This window comes from Ictidomys tridecemlineatus, chromosome 7, assembly GCF_052094955.1.
Source record: "Ictidomys tridecemlineatus isolate mIctTri1 chromosome 7, mIctTri1.hap1, whole genome shotgun sequence".
NCBI lineage: Eukaryota > Metazoa > Chordata > Mammalia > Rodentia > Sciuridae > Ictidomys > Ictidomys tridecemlineatus.
In genome coordinates, this window is record NC_135483.1 from 3,278,924 (window position 1) to 3,299,394 (window position 20,471).

A 20,471-nucleotide genomic window follows, 5' to 3' on the forward strand; every position below is an offset into this window, starting at 1 on the left:
GCTCTGGAATTAGTGTGATGGCCAGCATAGTGAAAGCCAGGGTGTTGTACACTGTAAAATGGTTAAGGTGGCAAGTTTTATGTGAACTTTAATACAGAGAAGGATAAATGCAGGCTCTACATCATCTCATATATATTTATCAGCCTCACTTTCCAAACTCAGCTCTGTGTGGAGCTTGAAGGCCCCCAGACTCTGCTTTGAGACGTGTGCTTCTGGACCACTGGCTCCCGATGGCATAGCAGTTCATTGGGGCACATAGACCCAGTCTCCCATCTCCCTGGGCTGCAGTTGGGGAGCCTTAGAAAGCCAGCCCAGCTGCTTGCCTGGGCCACCGGGCAGATGTGCAAGAATCCCAAGGCAGCAGAGGGCCACCTTTCGCCTGGTAGAGCAAGGAGTAAACATTTAGCGAGTGCTGGAGCCTGACTGGGATGGGAGATCCCATGATTGTGCCCTTTGAAAGGTAGCAGTCAGGACTCTGCTTCAGTCACAGGGCACAGCCCAAAACTTGTGCAATGAACTTTAATTTTTTTCAGTCTTCTGAAGAACACAGAATACAATTGTAATTTATTTTAAGTTGTGAGCTTGTCTCCAGGAATGAATTGATTAGAGAAGCCAAACAGTCGTGGGGATTTTATCTGCTTGATTTTCAACAATTTACTCCTAATTAATTATTCTGACTAGAAAAAAAAATCGTACCTCTACAGGATGCTAGTATTTAAGAAGTGACATTTCAAATATCTGGTTGGACAAATTGGGGGAATTTTCTGATTCCGTCATTTGTTGAATTCACTTTTAAGTGTCTCCTCAGGGGATTATGTTCATTCTGTGGGCCAGGGATTGAAGTAGAATTTGCATTTGGCTGGATTGGATTGAGCCACGGGTATTGGCTGCAAAGCATTGCTAGCTTACAGGGAAATCTTACTTCATAAAAACAAAGCTGAGGCTGTTTTTTTTCTTTTCTTTTTTTTAATGAACATTCTGGTTTTCATCTGGAACATAATGGTTTTCTAATACACAATGATATGTATATAGTTTTCTATTTAACGTGTGCCCTGTTTTGTCAGCATTAAGACAGTATTTCCATTTGCAATGTATTGTGATTGTAATCTACGGTAAATGGAGAGTGTTCTGGTAGCTGGTGACCTGCTGAGTTGAAGTGCTAGGTTTCTGAATGTGTCACACGGGACCTGAAAATCCAGGCTGGGGAGGCCTGCTGTGTCATGGGAGCCACATTTATCTCAAACAAGATATCATGAGCAGAGGCTGCATTTCCCTGTCATAGTGCTTACTTTTAACATCGATTTTCTTACTTTCTAAAAAAAAAAAAAAGCACCATAGAAAGCGTAGTGGCCAGGAAGGGGTGTGTTGCCGAGGTGGGCAAGACTCTAAAGCAGGTAGACCCTCCTGGTGCACTGGCTCACACCTGCCTCTCAGCTGCGCAGTAGGCGGCAGGGCAGCAGGGCAATGGCTCCTTTGAGGCCACTCTGGGAACTTAGTCCTTGTCTTAAAAGGGGGTGGATTCTGGGGATGTAGCTCAGTGATGAAGCACTTGCCTAGCATGCATGAGACTCCAGTCCAGACCCTAGCACCAGAGGGAAGAGAATGAAACAAAAGTAGCACAACAGAACCAAACAGTGTGGCTTTCTGGGAATCCAGACCCTTAGAACCCGTTTCTCTTCTCCAGGATTGTGTGGCTCTCATGCTGCTCTGTGCCGCTACCTAGGTCACTGGAACATGCAGTCCCAAGGGTAAGGATGTGGCAGGGGTGCTTCTGTGGACACCCCCAGTTGACCTGCCTACCACGTACCGAAACACCAGGGCACCTGGAGCATGGTACAGGTGGGCAGCTACGTACCCAGTTGCTGTAGAAGAGTCAGCAGGCCGCAGTGGACAGCCAGCAGCTTCTGATACGTAGAGCAGAAAGAGGTGCTGTGCCTGGAGACTGCCCATCTAGTTCCTGTCGTTCCTCAACCTGCTGTTTGCCAGTGGGTGAGTGCTAGAGGTGCACCAGTGAAAAAAGCCGAGGAGGCAGCCCTTCTTGGTTTACCTGGTGCAGGAAGGACAGATGATATGATACACAAGTATGTAGAGAAGAGGGGCGGGTGGTGGAGGGCAGGTGCCATTTCAATGAGCAGTCAGCAGAGGTCTCTAAGAAGGTGACAGTTTAGCAAAGATCTGAAGAGGATGAACAAGCAAAGGCCCTGGGGCAGGCAGCCAGGAGGAGAAGAGTAGGTGACAGAAGAGGCCTGGCTTGGGCCTTTACCTGATAGAGACGGATGCCACCGGGAGCCTTGAGCAGAGGGAGACCCAGTCACCTCACCAGTCGCTGGCTGCTTCTGAAATGCAGGGGGTTGTGTCAGGTAGAAGAAAATGATGGCCTACAGCAGCACTTTCTTAGTAGAGAGGGTAAGTTGAGGCACTTCCAGATGGAAGAGATACTTAGATGACACAAGAAATCAAACCAGTGTTGGAAAGTGGGTGGGTAAGGCAGACTTTCCTAGTGCTGAAGGGCTGCTGCCAGGACGCGGCTAGCAAGTGCACCTGACCTCACGTGCACTGCTCTGGGTCCTGATTGGAGGAGCTTGGGGTCACAGTCTGCATCATTGGCTGATTCTAAGATTGGGTTGGGCAAAGGGAAGTGCTACAGTTGGATCCAACTAAGGCTCTTCTGAAGACGGCCCCAGACTGCTGTCTCTCACCCAGGCGTGCTTCGGTATTTCAGAGTTGGGGCATGGTGCTTGTCGTGAGCTAGGTGTGAGAGGGACAGGAGAGCCATCGAGCCTGCTGACATTGTGGCCTGAGCAGCAGCCTCCTAACTGAGATGAGAACATGCAGTGTGGGGGGTTAACACGGCCTAGTCACAGGGGTCTAGAGGAGTCGAGGCCTTTGCTTGACTGGAGGGGAGGACCTGGGGCTGGCAGCACAGGTGGCCCTGGGGGCTCTGTTGAACATCCAGGTAGAGGTGCAGTGCTGGGTGAGGTCCCCAGGGGAGGTGTAGGTCTGTGTTTCAAACTGAGAGAGTGGAAGGAAGGCAGCCAGCGAGGTGGTAGTGGAAGCCAGAGAAGCAACGGTCTGACCGTCTGTCTCTGTGACACTGACAGGCCAGGGGCTGAGGTCTGACTGGGAGAGGGGTGGGAATGGACAGGGGAATGGAAGGTTGGCTGGCAGGTTGGAGGGGAGGTGCACTTGGCAGACCGTGTTCCCTGTGCTGATGCTGTGGGCTCTGACCTGGTATTTACCTGAAACTCCTTTGTCTTCACTCTTCAGGGGGAGGTTTCGGAAGGCACGTCTAGAGTCATTTTCTTTGTGCTCTGACGGTGTGGCTCCTCTGTTCTGGGCGAGCGGAGCTGCTGTTGAGGCTGCTGTACGCCTGACCAGTCTTTCACTCTCATCCTTGGGGGGTCTTTGCCTTTGTCTTGTTTGGACAGCGGCATGTTCGTGTGCCTTTGGGGATGAGCCGGTGGAGAGAGACTCCATCTTTGGTATGGAAGCCAAGCTGGTCCTCCTTTGGGCAGCCATAGTTCCCTGCACAGCAGGCAGAAGGCTTGGGCTAGTCGCCCCGCCGCCTGGTGCTCAGTCCTGGGGTTGGCAGCAGCTTCCTGGGAAGGCATGTTGGTATGGGCTAGATGTGGCACTGCTACAGTCTGATTTGATTTGCTTCTGAGTTTGTGAACATTTCAGATCCCTGAGCCTGCGCCATGCCGACCTGTCCCCGTGCTGCGGGGTCCTGAGTGGAGAACTTGCAGTCACCCAAGGCCGATAGCCTAGGAAGTCCTCCTGAGTGGAGGGACCGTCAGAGTCTCTTTCAAGTAGGTCTTTCCCTCGTTCGTCTCTCTTTTTGTACTTTAGTGGTTGTTTGCAAATGGCATCTTTGTAAAATTGACTTTTAAGATGAGCACTGCTCAGACACAGGAACGAGAGCCCTGGCGCTCCCTGGGTCCCGCGGCGCCGTTGCTGGTGTGTGGCCGTGTGACTGTGCCAGCCTCACTGTCTGCTTGCCGCTGCTCCTGCTGAGCCTGCTGAGGCCTGTGGGAGCAGTGGTCTCGGCCTCGTTGTTTCTGAGCTTGAGTCTTGCGCTTCCCCAGTGCGCGTGATGTTGTCATGGGCCTTCTCAGGGCAGAGAAGCAGCCCCCGCCCTGAGCTGCTGGGGGTTCTCCTCTGTTTATTTTAAGTCATGAGAGGCTCTTGATTTTTCAGACAGGGGAACAGATGCAAATTATATGGCGGGGGGTGTGTATGCTGCCACCTCATTTAAAGAAATAGCTGTGAGGGGGCGGGGGGCCGTGGTGCACGTCTGTAATCACAGTGGCTCAGGAGGCTGAGACAGGAATATTGCTAGTTCAAAACCAGCCTCAGCAACAGTGAGGTGCTGAGCAATTCAGTGAGACCCTGTCTCTAAACAAAATACAAAATAGACTGAGGATGTGGCTCAGTGGTCGAGTGCCCCTGAGTCCACCCCCCCCCCCCAAAAAGAAGTAGCTGTGAGCTTCCTGGGGGCCCTTCATGTGTGAGTTCAGGTTCTCTGGGCTTTCTGGATGCTACAGAGAGTGCAGATTCAAAGCCCAACCTGTGACTTGAGCCTGTAGCTAAGGGAGCCTGCTACTTTGCCTCCACTATCTCCTGACTGCTCTTGGGCAGACCTTGTGTCCTCATTGTCACTGGTGTGTGGTGCCCTCAGAGGCCACCAGCCTGGGTTTGTGACTGATAATTTCTTGATTTATCTCACCCCATCTTGTCTAAGGTAAAATTCTTCATACTAGTTAAGAAAGTGAACACAGTGCTCCTAGCACACAGTAGGGGTTCAGCAACATCCCCTTCAGATGCGGCTTGCTGGGGGACTTACAGAACATGGTCACAGATGCTGAGTGACAACTGCATTGCAGTGAGCACTCGCCGAGGTGCCAGGCTGCCGGGTGCTAGCATGGTGCTGGGACCCCTGGGTGGTGGCAAATGCAGAGCCCTCCCTGTCTGCAGGGGGCTCAGGAGCCCCCTACACACCACGACACACAGGTGGACTTGGGGAGAGGACAGGTTGGTGGCCTCACTGGGCAGAGCAGAGGCAGGGAGTGAGGGGCTGGATGGTGGCTGCACCTGAAGGTCCTCCTGTCCTGCTGGAAGGTACCAGAAATTCCAGGGGAGGCTCTGGGGTCAGAGCCTCTCCCTCATTGAAGGTGGAGCTTCTCTGGATGACCTGAGGCCCAGGAAGCAGGAGAAGGGCAGGGTCCCAGAGCCGGGAGGGGTGTGGCGAGGGCATGTTTTCCTGGTGGAGCTCAGCAGTGCAGGGCAGCACAGGGGAACCAGCAATTGGTCTGTGCCGTGGGCTCCTCAGTGTGGGGACATCGGTTGCTCCTGGAGGGCCCTAATGTTTGGCCTGCAAGGATTGAGGAAGGGCTGGCTATCAAATTGGTGAATAACAAAGATTTGGCAAGGTTTGATCTCTTGCAGGGTTGGACGTGGATGAGCAGAAGCTTCACTGGACGGCCAGGCTTCCAGTGGTGGAACCAGACTCGGGTCTTGTCAAGTCCTGTTGCTTTTGCCCAAGTTGGTTCTTTTGGTGCAGTGTCCCTAAACCATCTGATCCAAGCCCCTGATCTCTGTGACAGCACAGGATGTGACTCTCCTGTGACCAGAGCCTCTTCCCATAGGGGTTGTGGGCTTTCTTGTGGATGTCCATTTCCTTCCTGAATGGCTGCTGCCAGCGGCAGGGCAGCTGTGCGGGACTTCTAGCCCCTTGGTGCAGCCGGCTCTCATCCCTTCCCTCTCTCTCACCCTCTGTGTTGTTGTGTAGAATGATGAGCTCAGTGCTGCATGGGGCACGAGGTCCTGGGCAGCAGGGTCATTTTCCAGTTTTCCCAGGTGGTAGGTGACACATTGTCTTGTGCAGAGTATATAGAGTATGTGATGTGCAGATAAGTGGAAGATATTCATAGGTTTTGTTGCTTCATTGGCAAAAATAGACATTCTTTTCAAGACAGGTCAGAGCTAAGACATGCAGAGCCGTCAAGGACAGCTGAGAGCTCAGTCACCACTGCCCATCACCAGCACGCGGGCTTTGGGGCTTTTTGTTCTGTAGTGTCTGAGACCTGGTCCTGGTTGGATGGGGCTGTTCCAGCCAAGCAACTGGAGAACGCAGTCGCAGGCAGCTTACCAAGGCTGACGCAGAGCGAAACTCCCCTCACTGGGTGAGAAACTGGCCTTCCACATCTCTTTCACACGTGTGCGTGTGCAGATCAGAAAGACACAGATGGAAGTTCACAGAGGGGACTTAGCTGGCAAGGTGCACTGCTGTGAACAAGAAGCAGCTCCCCTCTCCCTGGAGGTCAGGTGACCCTGCTGCCCGAGTGGGCACCACACTTCCCAGAGTGTGTACTGGTGCCAAGTGGGCAGTCGGGCTCTGGAGATGGACTCCTCCTGGTGCCCACTGCAAAGGGTGTGTGTCAATGAGGTGTTTTCCCGACACTTCAGGAGTGTGGGAGAAGGACCTCCCTGCCTGTGTCAAGTGAGCAGCAGGTCCTGCCCAGGCCGTGTCGGTCAGGTGGAGCTAGAAACAGGAACAGATTGGCCGAGTCGAAGTGTGAGTTCTCTTTAACTGTGATATAAACCCAGATTGTGGCTTTTGTCTTCTTTCAGATGGTACAATCACCAGCTGTCCTGTAGAAGAGCAGGGTGTACTTCCATGCAAGGATGTTGTTTCCATCTTGCCCTGGCTGGCTGGGGCTCCTGGGCAGCTCCCCAGGGACTGGTGGTGCCGGGGGAATTCTCTAGGACAGAGCTGTTTGGCCGCAGGGTGGCGTGATGATGGTGCTCCACTGTGGTGCTAGGCACCTACCCCTGAACCTGCCGCCATACCCTCCTAGCACCTGTGTGACCTGGTAAGGACTTCACCTGTAACCCCACCTTGTCATTCATGAGATGCACAGTGGGGAGACAGGCCCACCTCGGGGCCTGAAGTGAGGCAGTGACTGCACACATTTCAACTTCTTCAACTTTAGGAAATGTCAGGAGGATGACATGTCAAGTGTGTTTTGACCTTCCTTCCAGAGGCCACTTGGTTTGTCCCTGTCATTTTTTCTAATAATAGATAGAATATGCCTATTTATAAAGTATAGGAACACATCAAAGAGCCAGAAGACCAACCAGGACTTGGTTGCCCAGGAATAATCACTGTTAGCATTTTGTTTTTTAATCTGCCCGTAAATTTCTTCATTCCTTCAATAAGACTATGTGTGTCAATATAGGACAAGTGGGGTGCCCGCCACCATCTTGGAACTTGCCCACTCGCTAGTGTGTGGACCTTTTCACGTGATAATGCAGCTGCACAGTGTGACTTAACTGATGGGTGTGTTCCTTTGCACTCAGTGTCAGCTGCGGTGGGTTGGGAACAGCACTCTGAGTATCGGTGCCCGAGCCTTGCTTAGGACAGTGGCTGGAGGAAGTTTCTGGATGAGAGGCAGTGAGTCAGACCCTGCACGGCATCCAGTGCTAGTGAGGCGGGGTCCTTCCCTGCTTTCGCCACATAGGGAGGCAAAAATTTGCAGTTTTCATTTGTATTTCTTTGATTAAAGGCTAAATATATTTTGTTTGTTGGCCCCTGGCGTTCGTCCTTCCTTGTCCGTTTCCTGTTGGATTTTAAAATCTCCTTGTTAATTTATATAAACTGAGTTTTTATACTTTTAGATTTGTGAATTTATGATACCATAAATTTTCTGGTTTTGTCTTGCAACTAGAGACATTTAAAAAATTCTTGTGTAGGGCTGAGGATGCAGCTCCGTGGTAGAGGGCTTGCTTAGCACGCTGGGTTTCATCTGTCGCACTGAAGATCAAATAAGACATAAAGCTCAAAATGTTAGGCGGTCGGGCTGGACATGTGATCCAGTGGTAGAGAACTTGCTTGGTATCCGTGAAGCCCTGGGTTCAGTCCCCAGCACTGGGAAAAAGACGACGACGAAGAAGATGGTGGTCAAGTTTGTCCTGTGTGGCCTCTGCTTTTTTTTTTTTTTTTTTTTTTGCTTCTGAGAAAGTGCCTCCTGCCAAAAATTATAAAAAATTACTGAATTCGGGCAGGGATTGTGGCTTAGCAGTAGAGCACTCGCCTAGCATGTGCAAGGCCCTGGGTTTGATTTTCAGCACCACATAAAAATAAAAATAAAATAAAGGTATTATGTTCAACTGCAACTAAAAAATATTTTTAAAATTTACTGAATTTTAAAATTCTTATGTGGATGTTTTTGTTTTGCTTAAAAATACTGACCAGTCAGTTTTGTGCCCATTTGGAATTTGTTTCATGGGATGTGTGAGAGAGGCCTTACTTTCCCTCAGGTGCTCCGCAGGTAGTTCCCACACTCTATCTGCAGTGGGCCTTGGTTCCACCCACTGCCTGCTCACACCTGCCCTGGGTGTGGGGGAGGTGCAGGGTGTGGCCAGTGCAGATGCTGTCCAAGCTGGCTCTGCCTGGACTGTTGCTGTGCAGTGAGCCGCATGCACTCTTTTTCCTGTGCACCTTTGATAGATGCACACACATCTGCTCCTAAGAGGGGGGCAGTCTGGCCTAGAGATTGGCTCCGGGACAGATGCCCCTGCCTTCCCTCCTCCATACCCACTTCCACTGCCGCGCTGACCTCACAAAGTGATCTGTGGGATGGCATTTGCATAGTGTTTGGCATAATGGTGGTGCTTGCTACTTAAATTCTTAGGCAGAATTAAAATTAGAAGGCAAAATAAGTAGGGCCAGGCATGGTAGCACTCACCTGTAATCCCAGCAGCTCCAGAGGCTGAAACAGGAGGATCACAAGTTCGAAGCCAGCCTCAGCAAAAGTGAGGTGCTAAGCAACTCAGTGAAACCCTGTCTCTAAATACAATACAAAATACGGCTGGGGATGTGGCTCAGTGGTGGAGTGCCCAAGTTCAATCCCCAGTACCCCACCTCCAAAAAAGGGGAAATGGTAGGTATTGACAAATGTTCTTAGTGTCTAGGGTGAGTACGTTACAGTAAAAGAGCATACAATAGTCCTTGCCTTGCCATCTGCTGCCACATGCTGGTGTCCTTTTATGGGACACAGGGTTGGCTTTGAGGACCCTCTCTCAAAGAACGATGGTTGGAGTTTGAGGTTGAATCACGAAAGCCCATGCTTTGCAGTGAGAGTGCAGCAACCCTGCCCACCAGGTAACTGGGAGTGTTTACAGTTCATCTGAAACTCCGTGTCATGTGCTTCTCTTTTGCATGCCATAGTGCTCACTGAAATAAGGTCAGAGTATTTTTAGAAGAATACTCATGAAGCCAAAAGAGCCGAGTGAGTAATGGTAGTAGACTCGCAGTGTGTCGGGAGCTCTCCACTTGTGCCGGCCTCACCCGCGGCACTGCACCAGGATCTGCTCTCGCGCTGTCTTCCCCGGGGTGTGCTCTCTGCCATGCTTGCGGGCTCCTGCATGTCCCTTTGGACCAGTGACTCCCCATTCGGGTGGTCTACCAGGGCCCCTCTCTGGTGCTCCCTCAGGCTGTGATGGATTAGAGATGCTCAGGGGGTTTTTCAGAGGGATAACAAAAGGAACTGGGTACCGCCTGCCTGCCGATACAGTATTTCCAGAGAGCAGTCCTCTGGCCTTCCTGCACATCCTCCAGTCCTGGCTGGGCCTGCTCGGGGCTTCCTGCGGGCCCTTCACTCCTCATTCCTGAGCCGGCAGCGCTGGCCCAGCCTCCCCAGGGGTCAGGAGAATTGGAACTGAAGTTCCTTCTTGTGGCAGATGGATGTGTCTTGTGCCCCCATGCCTGCAGGACAGGGGGAAGGAGGCCTTTATTCAACTGTAACCCATGAGGTCCTGAGGGCCACATTAGGGGTCTGTTTCTAGGAACAAGGGACCATTGGCTGACGGACAGTCATGGTTAGCCGTACGTCCTGGGTCTCACGGGAGAGCACTAGTTAAATGGCTCCTGTGTTCTGGTGTCTGCTCCCAGAAGCCATTAGGATCTGTCCTTTTCCTGAGCAGTGCAGGCTGTTAGCAGTCCCTGGAACACATTCCCTGAACCTGTGACTCTGGGCCAATTACCATCGCATTTACACACCCTGTTGGTGCCAGCCACACCTGAGGACAGGTAGTCCTCCTTTCAAAGGGAACTGATAACATGATTTCTGCCACGTATTGATTGGCGCTCACTTCGCCTGCATGGACCGGCGTCAGGAGCTGCCTCCCACTTGGTGGCTGTGAATGGTGGCTAGAAGGGCTGGGGCCATCACCCCGTTCCATCCTGGAGTGTTTGTGTGCCTGTCTCAATCCTGTTGTGGTAGGGTTCTCCAGGTCTGGGAGCTGGGGCCTCCAAAGGGCAAGGGCTCCTTTCCTTCCCACTCTGGTCCCATTTTACTTCTCCTATGTCCTTGAACACCTGGAAAACTTAGGCTCTCATTTTGAGTGAAGTCTGCCGAGACTTGGGAGTTGGAACTGGGGTGAGAGCTGCCTGGCTGCCGATGCAGCTGCTGTCCCAGCTCTGCTTGCCTGTGAGGTTCGAGTGGGACAGGAGAGCACTGACCACTCTGACACACGTGTCCGTGGGATGGAGGCCGAGTTTCATTGTTTCCTCTCTGCGGCTGGCGGGGCGGTGCTCCAGGTTGTGCCCTGCTCTTTTGTGGTTGGTGTGCAGTAGGGCTTATTCTCCAGCCCACTGGGCCAGGTTCCCAGCTGCATCTTTTTTTTTTTTTTTTTTTTGAGACAGGGTCTCTAATTTGCTGAGGCTGGCCTTGAACTTGCCATCCTCCTGCCTCAGCCTCCGAAGTACTGGGAGTACAGGCTTGGCTACCACACCTGGCTCCAATTACATTCTCAGCAACTGTTTTTAATGCCCTATTGGTTTCTCCACAGGGATGCTGTGGTTGTGTTGAATGCACTCCAGTTCATTTGGTGACCAAGAGTGAGGCTTGCCATTTAGGCAGCAGATGACTTCCAGCCACATGTCCTCTGCCTCCGGGAGGGCACGTGTTTGGTGGTTCTCCTCTCCAATCAGTGTTCCTGTGAGCCATCAGGATCCTTCCTTGTTTGGAGCCAGTGATAGGTGGCAGTTCTCTTGGCCACTGCCTGGCCAGCGGACCCTGATGAGCTGTCAACCCTGCAGCCTGTGACTCCCCCTGCAGGTATTACCAGAGGCATAAAAAAGGTGGTATCTACGCCGGATTGGCCCAGGTTGTAGCACAGAAGTGCTCCTCAATCCTGAGCCGTTTTTGCCACTTTATGTGGCCTTCATTCTTCCTAGAGGGCACCGGTGTGACAACAAGAGTTCTGGAGGGAGATCAGGGAGGTGTGGCTTGGAATAGTGGTGCTCACCCTGGGGCCTCAGGTGAGCAGCTGGAACCCGGCAGTGTTCCCGCCGCCCCCTGGAGGCTGCGAGCTCCAGGCCATCCTTGGTTCGGACAGCAGCATGGCATGCTGTGGGAGACCTGGGCCCTGGGGTTCTGGAGCTCGTGGTTAATTGGGTGACCCGAGAGTGAACATGATGCGGATCTTTCTGTTTTGCGAAGGCCCCGTAACTCATACTAAGATGTCATGCAAGGCATGCGGGCTGCAGGCAGGGTGTGATGGGAAGCTGCAGCCAGTGGCCAGCCCTTCTGGGAAGTCTGGGTGCTGCCTCTTGGCAGTTCCCTTTTCATTTCCCCTTCCTTAGATGGAGCAAGGCCCTAGACTGTCTCCTTGGCTTTGTGTGTCCAGCAGCTTGGAAGAGGAGTGAGCGATTCTCTCCCGCTTTGGCTTCTAAGGTGACTTCCAGCTCAGTCCTGAGGTTTGTCAAGCGTGGGCTGTGGTCAAGGGCGTGGTCCTGGGCCCTGTGCTGGTGCTCGTTACACAGTTGGCGTACAGTGAAAGCCTGGCCGCTTGGAATGGGATGAGGTTATTTGCCCTGTAGGTTTGAGACCCATATGCCCAACCTGATGGGTTGAGCAGCTGTTTTTTTGAAGTGCTTATGTTTAAGTCTATAGAAAATACCAGAAATTCCATCTCTGGCAGTCGCACTCTTCTGCTTGCACGCGCTCCAGAGTGCCTTCAATGCTAGACCCTCTTACTTGCCAGTGGCTGCTTGTTTCTCTGGGCAGGGGTGCCAGCAGAGCTTGAGTGTCAGGTCACCCGGCCACCTGCTTGCTAGCTCTCCAGGCACTTGTTAGTGCATGGGTGCAAGACCTGGTCAGGATGGCTGCTTTCTGATTCCCAGTTCTGAGCCCCACCCACACCCAGGCAGCCTGTGTGGTGAGACAGACTCTGAGAGCCTGGTTGTCATGGCAGCTGGTACATCGTGAGCTCAGTGCACATCAGTGCAGCCATGGAGACGGCAGAGCCCCCACTGGACCTGCAGTGCGTGAGCCTAACCTGGGAGCTGCTTCTCCTCAGAACCCTGGCAGGTGACATGCCTGGGGGCTGTGGCAGAGGAACAGCAGGCCCTGCCCATCCTGCCCCAGCGGTGACCAGGGCAGGCTTGGGTGATGTTCTCAAGCTGAGGCACCTTCTTTTTAGAGAGGAGGCTACTGGGCCCCAGGAGAGGTAGTTCTCAAAGGTTGGGTCCGTCTGGTGATGCTAATGAGGATTCCTTTCCAAAAATGGTTTTCAAGGACAAAACAAAATAGGATGGCAGATGAAGCCAGCCAGTTGTATAAGGCATGGTCATCAAGACACCAAGCCAAATGTGACAAAGTTTCAGATGAGTTCTTCATCACATTTGATTACAAGGACACAAGTGGGTGATTTGAAGTGCACTCTGTGGCTTTGATAATGACTGTTGTGTGACATGGGGTCAGCTGTGCTTTCTGTCTGAGTTGTAAGTACTCCTGGCCTTGCAGTGACTAACGGTACACATTCCTAGTGGAAGGGAAAACAGCTAAAATATTCCTGATCTAAGTTTGCAGCTCCAAGTTCCAGGGGTGAAAATTCCAGCCCTTGGGTGCATGGGACTTGCCACCAGTGCTCTCAGCAGTGTCTCTGTGAGCGAGTTTTCATCATCAGGACTGTCCCCTTGGCCACCCAGTAGGCGCGCTCCCTCTGCCTGCAGGCCTCCCCTTGTCCTCCGCCCTTACTTAGAGGTAGGGCCAGCTGTTCCAGGAGGTGGCTCTTGGGCAGGTGTCACAGTCCATTCTGTGACCCTCCTCTGAGAAGCTGATGCACGCTCCCTGGGCATTCTTGGAGGGCCTCATTCACAGGCATGCCTCTGTGCCTGTCATCCACACTGAGACTTGGTGGTGACCCAACTGCTTACACAGGAAGTCAGTTACTTGCTGCTTCTCTCTAAAATGGGATCTTACCACCACTGTGCTGAGTGACATGCAAGTCAGCAGACACTTGCACCCACTGTCCCCTCAGGACTCTCGCTGCTAGCGGTGCTCAGCAAGGAGTGCCTGGCCAAGGGGTATGTCATTATGTACAGAGCAATGGCACTGCTCCTTCCTGGAGCCGCAAGGTCCCTTCCCACTGTTAGGGTCCAGGGAACCCTAGATGAAAAAGAGGGATTTTCCTTCTCTTCACACAGGCTCCGGAAACAGGTGGACATCATTTAAAACAAGCCCAAGTGACCATCCCAGATGAGAAGCACTGGTGTGCTGCCTGTGGTCTGGAGGAAATGCCTGCGGGGGAGCTGGGGTGTCTAGGACCCTGGGGAAGATGCGCAGTCACTGGGCCTGGGTGGGCAGCTTTCTCCTCTCCGGTGCCTTGGTTTTGATCCCTCTGCCTACACTAGAGACTCCCTGTGAGTGATAAAAATAGCCCAGGCGCTCCCAGGGCTTGAGGCCTGTGTAGGGTTCCTGTTATTCAGGGAATTTCCTTCCCCGGGGAGGAGGTGTGGGTCCACTCGCTCTGCTTGGAAGACATTCATGACTCTAACTTGGGGATTTCTGTTCCGTGTGCCTTCTAGCGAAGTCCTCAGTATTTTCGTTGTCCCCAGCAGCAAGGAAGAACTGTCGTGGGAAGGTGTTCATTTTATAAATATGTTGCCTTTGTATTTTCTCATGGCTTTTCATTTGGGTTAGTGACATAGGCTTGTTTCCCACAGTAAATATGAGCGGAATGGGGCCTCAGGGGATGCGCCTTAGGAGAAGCAGGGTTGACCCAGAGAGGACCCGGCCCAAGTCTGTGCTGCTGGTCAGTTTTAAGTACCAGTCCATCAGGGGGAGCCTGGCCGGCGCTGTCTCTGCTCCACCATGAGGATGTGCTCCTCCATCAAGGCCCCGGCCCCCTCCTCTGCTGGAGAGGCTCAGGACAGGAACGCCCGTGAGCACCCTGTACACCATACCTGCCAGCAAGGACTGTTCGTTCTTTCCCACCAGGAGAGTGTTCTGGCCCTGAAATGGACTGCAGGGCAGAGTTGGTGTCTCTGTGTCTGCATGTTTCCTGGGGCACTAATGTCACTTTGCTTCTATTTTGGGTTGGACGGATGGAGACCTGAGAACTAGAGCGTTTGTCTGTGGGTATTCTCTCTGTTCAGCCCCCCTGGGTCCTCAGGGGACCAGGTTTGCAGAGCTCATGTGGACAGTGATGTCCATTCCTTGCCACAGAGTCTACAGTGGAAGGTATCACTGGCAAAAGAGAAAAGATTGGGCTAGGGGTTGTAGTTCAGAGCACTTCCCCACACGTGAGGCCCTGGTTTCTGTCCCCAGTACTGCCCCAAAAAAGGGAAAAGCTTCCTCCAGTTGGGGTGACTTACACTCAGAAACAACAGGAAGCTGCTTGAGAACAGTTGTTCCTGGGCCCCCAACAGGGAAGGGGCACAGTTGGTGTGCTGCTGGGCGGTGAGTGTTCTGCCTCTGCACAAGTGACTCCTCCCCTGAAGTCGGTACCTATGGAAACAGCTCAGTGACCTTAGTAACCCCTGAGCATATAAGTTTGTCCATAGAAAGCAAAACACAAACAGTTCAAGAACTGAGTTTTCCTAGGTCAGAAGTACACAGTAAGAACAGATCACTCTTGCTCTTCTTAATAAATTACTTGTTTCAGGTGAATATCAGTAAATACTGAAATATACTGAATTCTTTTTAAATGGAAAGGGTTTGGTTTTTGAGACAGACATTTAATTGGAAATAAGAGTAGTCCTTGTTGAACAAGTGCTTGTGTTTTTCCTAGATCCACAGGTTGAGCTTTACCAATATGGAGTGCCTGAAAATTTGACATGACGTTTCTTTCCACTTCCCATGTACCAGTGTTTCTGAGTGAATTACTGTTTTGAATAGCAGTGAAAGAGGGGCTCCACCTTGACATTTGGACCCCTTTATCACAGCTGAGCCTTGCCCTTTGGCCTCATCTGCCTTGCCAGTGCTTGATGCTGCCTGTCTTTCCAGTGCCCCAGGTGTGACAAACCATTGGTGATTGATGTCCTTGAGGTCTGTGATCAGGTTGACACTGAGACACCTCCTCTGTGGAAATGCAGTTTTGGTCTGTTGCAGACGAGGGCATGGAGCTGTGCTTTCCAGGGCTGCAGAGAATGCCTGGAGTAGCTTGCACAGCTCTCGGGCACCAGGGAGTGGGTGCACACAGCAAGTGCTGCTCAGGCCCTGTGGCAGATGTGTGCATGAACTTCTGAGTTAGGAAAGCTGGCCTTGGACTTGGAATGGCATGCACATCTTCCTTTGGGACTTCAGTCATGACAGAGGATGCTTTCTGGGTGACTTTGGGGACTTTCCTGTACCTCCTAAAATAGTCATTCAAGGGTCAATCAAATGGTTCTAGGCTCCTGTTGTGCCTTCCAAGACCCTGGGGGCAACAGACAATAAACAAGATGACAGCATGGCCTAGAGTGGGAAAGGAGTAGGGTTAGGTGGAGATGGGGGAGGGTGCGGTCCTGGCTAATGATGCCTGAGCAGGGCTTCAAATGGAACACTGCATCAGGACCCCAGGCAGAGCCAAGGCGCAGTGTCTGAAGCAGGAAAGGCCGGCTCTCTTGGCTGGAGGTGGTTAGAGTGCAGAACTAAATCTGAGGCCAGATGGCAAGGACTGGCAAGTACTTGAATGTGTGTCCTAGGTGTGGGAGCCATAGAAGCATTTGAACCGGAAGTGATCAGAAACTCTGGCTATAGCTAGGCAAATGGATGCAGGGGAGACCAAGACCACCACCATCTGCCGTGAGGCCCGTGTGTGGAGCCCTGCAGAACAACCTGCAGCCCCAGGCTGGGTAGGGTGAGGGCTGGGCAGTAGAGGAGGCTGCAGGTGAGCAGAGGCACGCTGTGCAGTTCGCTACACTGTGTGGGAGGCCCCTGGCTGCCCCTGGAAGCAGGGTGCTGGGGAGAGAAGGGTGACTATAGATGCAGTGAGCCTCCAGGGAAGGGCCTCGTAGAGCAGATCCATTTTGAAGATCTGGGCAGAAAATTTGGAATAGAATGGCATGGTACAGTGTTCCTTGCCACCATGCCATTAGAAGAGGGAGGCACTGCAGACAGTCCCTGGAGCCTGGCAGTGGGGGTCCCTGGGGTGAGGAGAGTCTGCACAGGAACAAGGGCTGGGTGGCGAGCCTCAGATTTCCTCCAGGAATGTGAGCGCCCAAGAGGAGAAGTGGCTGAGAAGGCGGGGCCTGTCCCCACCCTGGGCCAAGTCTGCTGTCCTTGATGACAGGGATTCTTCCCTCTGTGTTCCAGTACTTGTGCCTCCTGGGCCCCCCGCGCCACCCATCCAAGGATATGCCTTCAAGCCTCCACCTCGACCTGACTTTGGGACCTCGGGAAGAACAATCAAACTACAGGCCAACTTCTTCGAAATGGACATCCCCAAAATTGACATCTATCACTACGAATTGGATATCAAGCCAGAGAAGTGTCCAAGGAGAGTTAACAGGTATTCCACTCCATCCTTCACTTCTTTCACTGATTTATGGGGCAGGGTCTGTGCAGACAAACTCTGTGTTTTAAACTAACCAACTCTCATTCTCAGCGTGGCCTTCTGACTTTTTTTCTTAAAGTTTCTGTTGTGTTTGTTTTTGAAAAATATTTTATTATTGAGACAGTTGCAGTGAAATACACTGTAAATGTAGAGCTCTGTGAGTCAGTCACAGGTTCTGATTTCTGTCACGATACGTTATTTTTCTCTTCATAGAGACTTGAGTGACAACAATGGGATAGTGTCCGCGGGTCCTAACTTCTTTTTTTCCAGGATTAGTTTTGGAGATCCACCAACTGTATCATTTTATGTACTGTAACTTAGTCTTATTGCTAAGAAATACTTAAAAAAGAAAAACTTCATTGTGTACTCAGAACACCATCCTTTTAGACACTAGGGCAGGCTAAGCTTTGGCCAATATATAGAAAGCGGCTAAGAACATTTGCTCAAGTCTTTTTTTTTGGGGGGGGGGTTGCACATATGTTTTCATTTCTCTTAGATAAATACCGGGGAGAGGAATGGCCAGGTGCAAAGCAGGTGTAGGTTTCGCTGTCTACGAACCCCCCACCCCCAGGATTGTCCCCAGTGATTGCAGCACTTTGCTTCCACCAGCAGTGTGACAGGATCCCATTTGCTCCATGCCCTTGTGAGCTCCCAGTGGGGCCAGTCTTCTGGGGGAGTGTGGCGGCTTCTCCTGGTGGTTTTAATTTTCATTTCCCTGATACTGGTGGGCAGAGCACCTTTTCATGTGCTTACACTCATATGTTCATGTATTAAATATTGATCAAATATTGTTTCTAGTAAGGTGTCTGTTGAAGTCTTTTTTCTGTTTTTATTGGATTATCTTTTTATTAATTTGTAGAATTACCAAAGTAGATTCTAGATGCAAGTCTCTGAAGGGGAATGGGTTGGTGGTTCGGGTGTGGGTCTGTGTGTGGGCTGCTTCTCTTCTCCTGTAGGCCACACTCTTGTTCCCTGAGGTTTTCTGACAGGCTTGGCTCAGAGAGACCAGGACCTCCTGTTCTTCACAGCTGCTCTGCCGTGCCTGGTCCTTTGCTTTTCCAGGTAGAATCTACTAAAAGCCCTTTGGAGTTTTTAAACTCTGGTTGCTTTAACTCTAAAAATCACATGATGTGTTCTTTGCTTTTGGGAATAGTATCTTAAAATCTCTTTTTCTAGGAGTGGAAGAGTGACTTCTAATGAGTCTGGAGTTTGTTTGTGGGGGTGGTGAAAATACTTTAAACTAGATTGTGGTGATGGTCAAAAACTCAGGATATGCTAAATCATTGAATTATGCGTGTTTCTCCCTGCCCTCCTTCCTCCCTCCCTCCCTTTTACTGGGGATTGAATCCAGGGACACTGCACCACTGAGCCACATACCCAGCAATTTTGATTTTGACACAAGGACTCCCTAAGTTTTTAAGCCTGGTCTTGAACTTGTGATCCTCCTGCCTCAGCCTCCCAAGTTGCTGGGATTACCAGTGTGTGCCACAGCACCTGCCTAATTTTACACTTAATGGTGAATTTTATACTTATCTGAACAGTATCCCAATAGAAATGTTAAAAACATTTTCATTATTTTTTTATTAATAAAGATGGTTTTCTTTCTTCCCAGTTTGTAATGTGTTTTATTTCTCTTGCCTTCATGTGAGTGGGACACCCGTGCGGTGTCGAGCATGGAGGTAGAAGTGTGGCCATCTGTCTATTCTGGTCTGAAAGATGTGTTCCTAGCTGTCGGGTCTTCCTCCAGACCCTCAGAACCTTGTCAGCTGAGGGTTCATCAGCCTGGTTTGCTGAAAATTGTTCTCCGTGGTGACTTGGACTCGCGTTTTCTGCATCTATTGAGATCATCATGCCTGCCTGCCTGCCTTCCTTCCTTCCTGCCTTCCTTCCTTCCTTCCTTCCTTCCTTCCTTTTTTTTTTTGTATTTGCTGTTAAATTCATACATATTATTTCTGTGTAGTGCTGGATTGAATTTGTTAGTGTTTTGGTGCGAATTTTTATGTCTCTGTATCTGGAGGGGCATTGGTGTGTGATCTTCTTGTCAGGTTTTGTTCTGTGTTTTTCGGTGCTAGGGATTGAACCCAGGGCCTCAGGCCTGGAAGGCAAGCACTCTTCCACCACCCGGCCCTCTTGTCATGTGCTGATATGAGGGGTATGAGGCATAATTGAGAATACTGTAAGGCATTCCCGTTATACTGACAGTTTTCTTTGTAGGGAATTTTTTTTGCCATTAAATTGCTTTATCGGATACCTCCTCCTTGATTTGTGGACATTTGGCTTGTGTTTTTGTTTTGGGTCAGTTTGGGTTTGCCTTCAGGACTCTTTCAATTCCATCTGTGTTGTTGAGTCATTGGCAGAGAGCTGCTCGGGGTCTTCTCTCAGCGTCCTGGGCCTGAAGTGAAAGCCCATTTCAGTCCTGATAGTCAGCTCCTCCTGTTTTCATCAGTCAGCCTCATGGAGGGTTGACAATCCGTTCGTCTCTTCCCAGGATCAACTTTTTACTTTGTTGATTTTTTTTCTCTTGTTTTTCTGCTCTGATCTTTATTATTTCATTCCTTCCACTCACTCTAGGTTCAGATCATCAATTTTAAATATTTAAGGCAATGAGTTTCCTTCTGAACTTGGTTTTAGCTGTAACCAGTAAATTTTGATATACTACATTTTAATTTTCATTAAATAGTTTTGCATTTTCCTTGTGATTTCTTGAACCTCTGGGTTTGTAGAAGTGTGCTGTTACATTTCTAACTATTTGGAGGATTTTTTATTTTTTTTTTAGTTGGACACGATGTCTTTGTTTTATTTATTTATTTATTTTACGTAGTGCTAACGATTGAACCCAGGGCCTCACACATGTGAGGCACATGCTCAACCACTGAGCTACAGCCCCAGACCTATCTGGGGGATTTGTAAATATGTTGTTGACGTTGATTTATGATTTACTTCCTCTGTGGTCAGAGCACTTGAGTCTTTTGGAACTCTGGGGCTGGTGTTGGGGTTAAGCATGGGTTAATCTTCATAGATGCCCCACAGGTGTGTGTTCTGGAGTTACTGAGCCTGCCCTTCTCCGAGGGTGAGTTGGTTGTTGTTGTTGTTGAGTTTTCCAACATGGATTTAACTCTGGCCTCGCATTTTCTGTTTGTACCTTCTGTAGTTTAAAATGCTGTGAGTGATGCGCACCTGTCCTTGCTGTGTCTCACTGTTAAAGTGGCCCTTTTGTCATTGGGAAGTGTCCCTCCTTGACCCTTCTTACTAAGGAATGGTTCCTTTGCCTATCACTTCATCCGCGGGAGCAGCCTGCTCCTTGTTTCACGGTCCAGTCCCACCCTGTGTGTCAGGCACGTTTATGTTTCTCTTTGCATTTCTAGCAGATTCCTTAAAGTCTGTGTGATTGCTGAGCATTGAACCACCATCAGACTGTCTATGTCTCTTCCTCGGAGTGTTGTGTGTGTCAGTTTTATCTCATCATCAGTGGCTGGACTTGATGTCACCATCTTGCCACTTGTTTTCTATTTGGGTATCTTTTTGGGGAATGGGGATGGACGCAGGGCCTTGCACATGCTCAGCAGGTGCTCAGTCACACCCCGCCCCATGTCTGGTTTTATTCTTGTTTCTCATTTTCCTTTGGGGTGCATTGTTGTTTTCTCAAC

At 50.7% G+C, this 20,471-nt stretch overlaps 1 protein-coding gene across 2 annotated transcripts in view; it reads left to right on the forward strand.

Moving 5' to 3' along the window:
- Positions 1–20,471, forward strand: part of Ago2 (argonaute RISC catalytic component 2) — a 93,477-nt gene that overhangs the window by 27,423 nt on the left and 45,583 nt on the right. The window contains exon 2 of one of the 2 annotated variants that reach the window (XM_078016647.1): positions 16,584–16,779. In XM_078016647.1, the coding sequence (XP_077872773.1) occupies positions 16,584–16,779 (196 nt within the window). Of the gene's footprint in view, positions 1–16,583; positions 16,780–20,471 lie in introns of those variants that run through there. The other variant, XM_078016648.1, reaches the window with a different exon arrangement.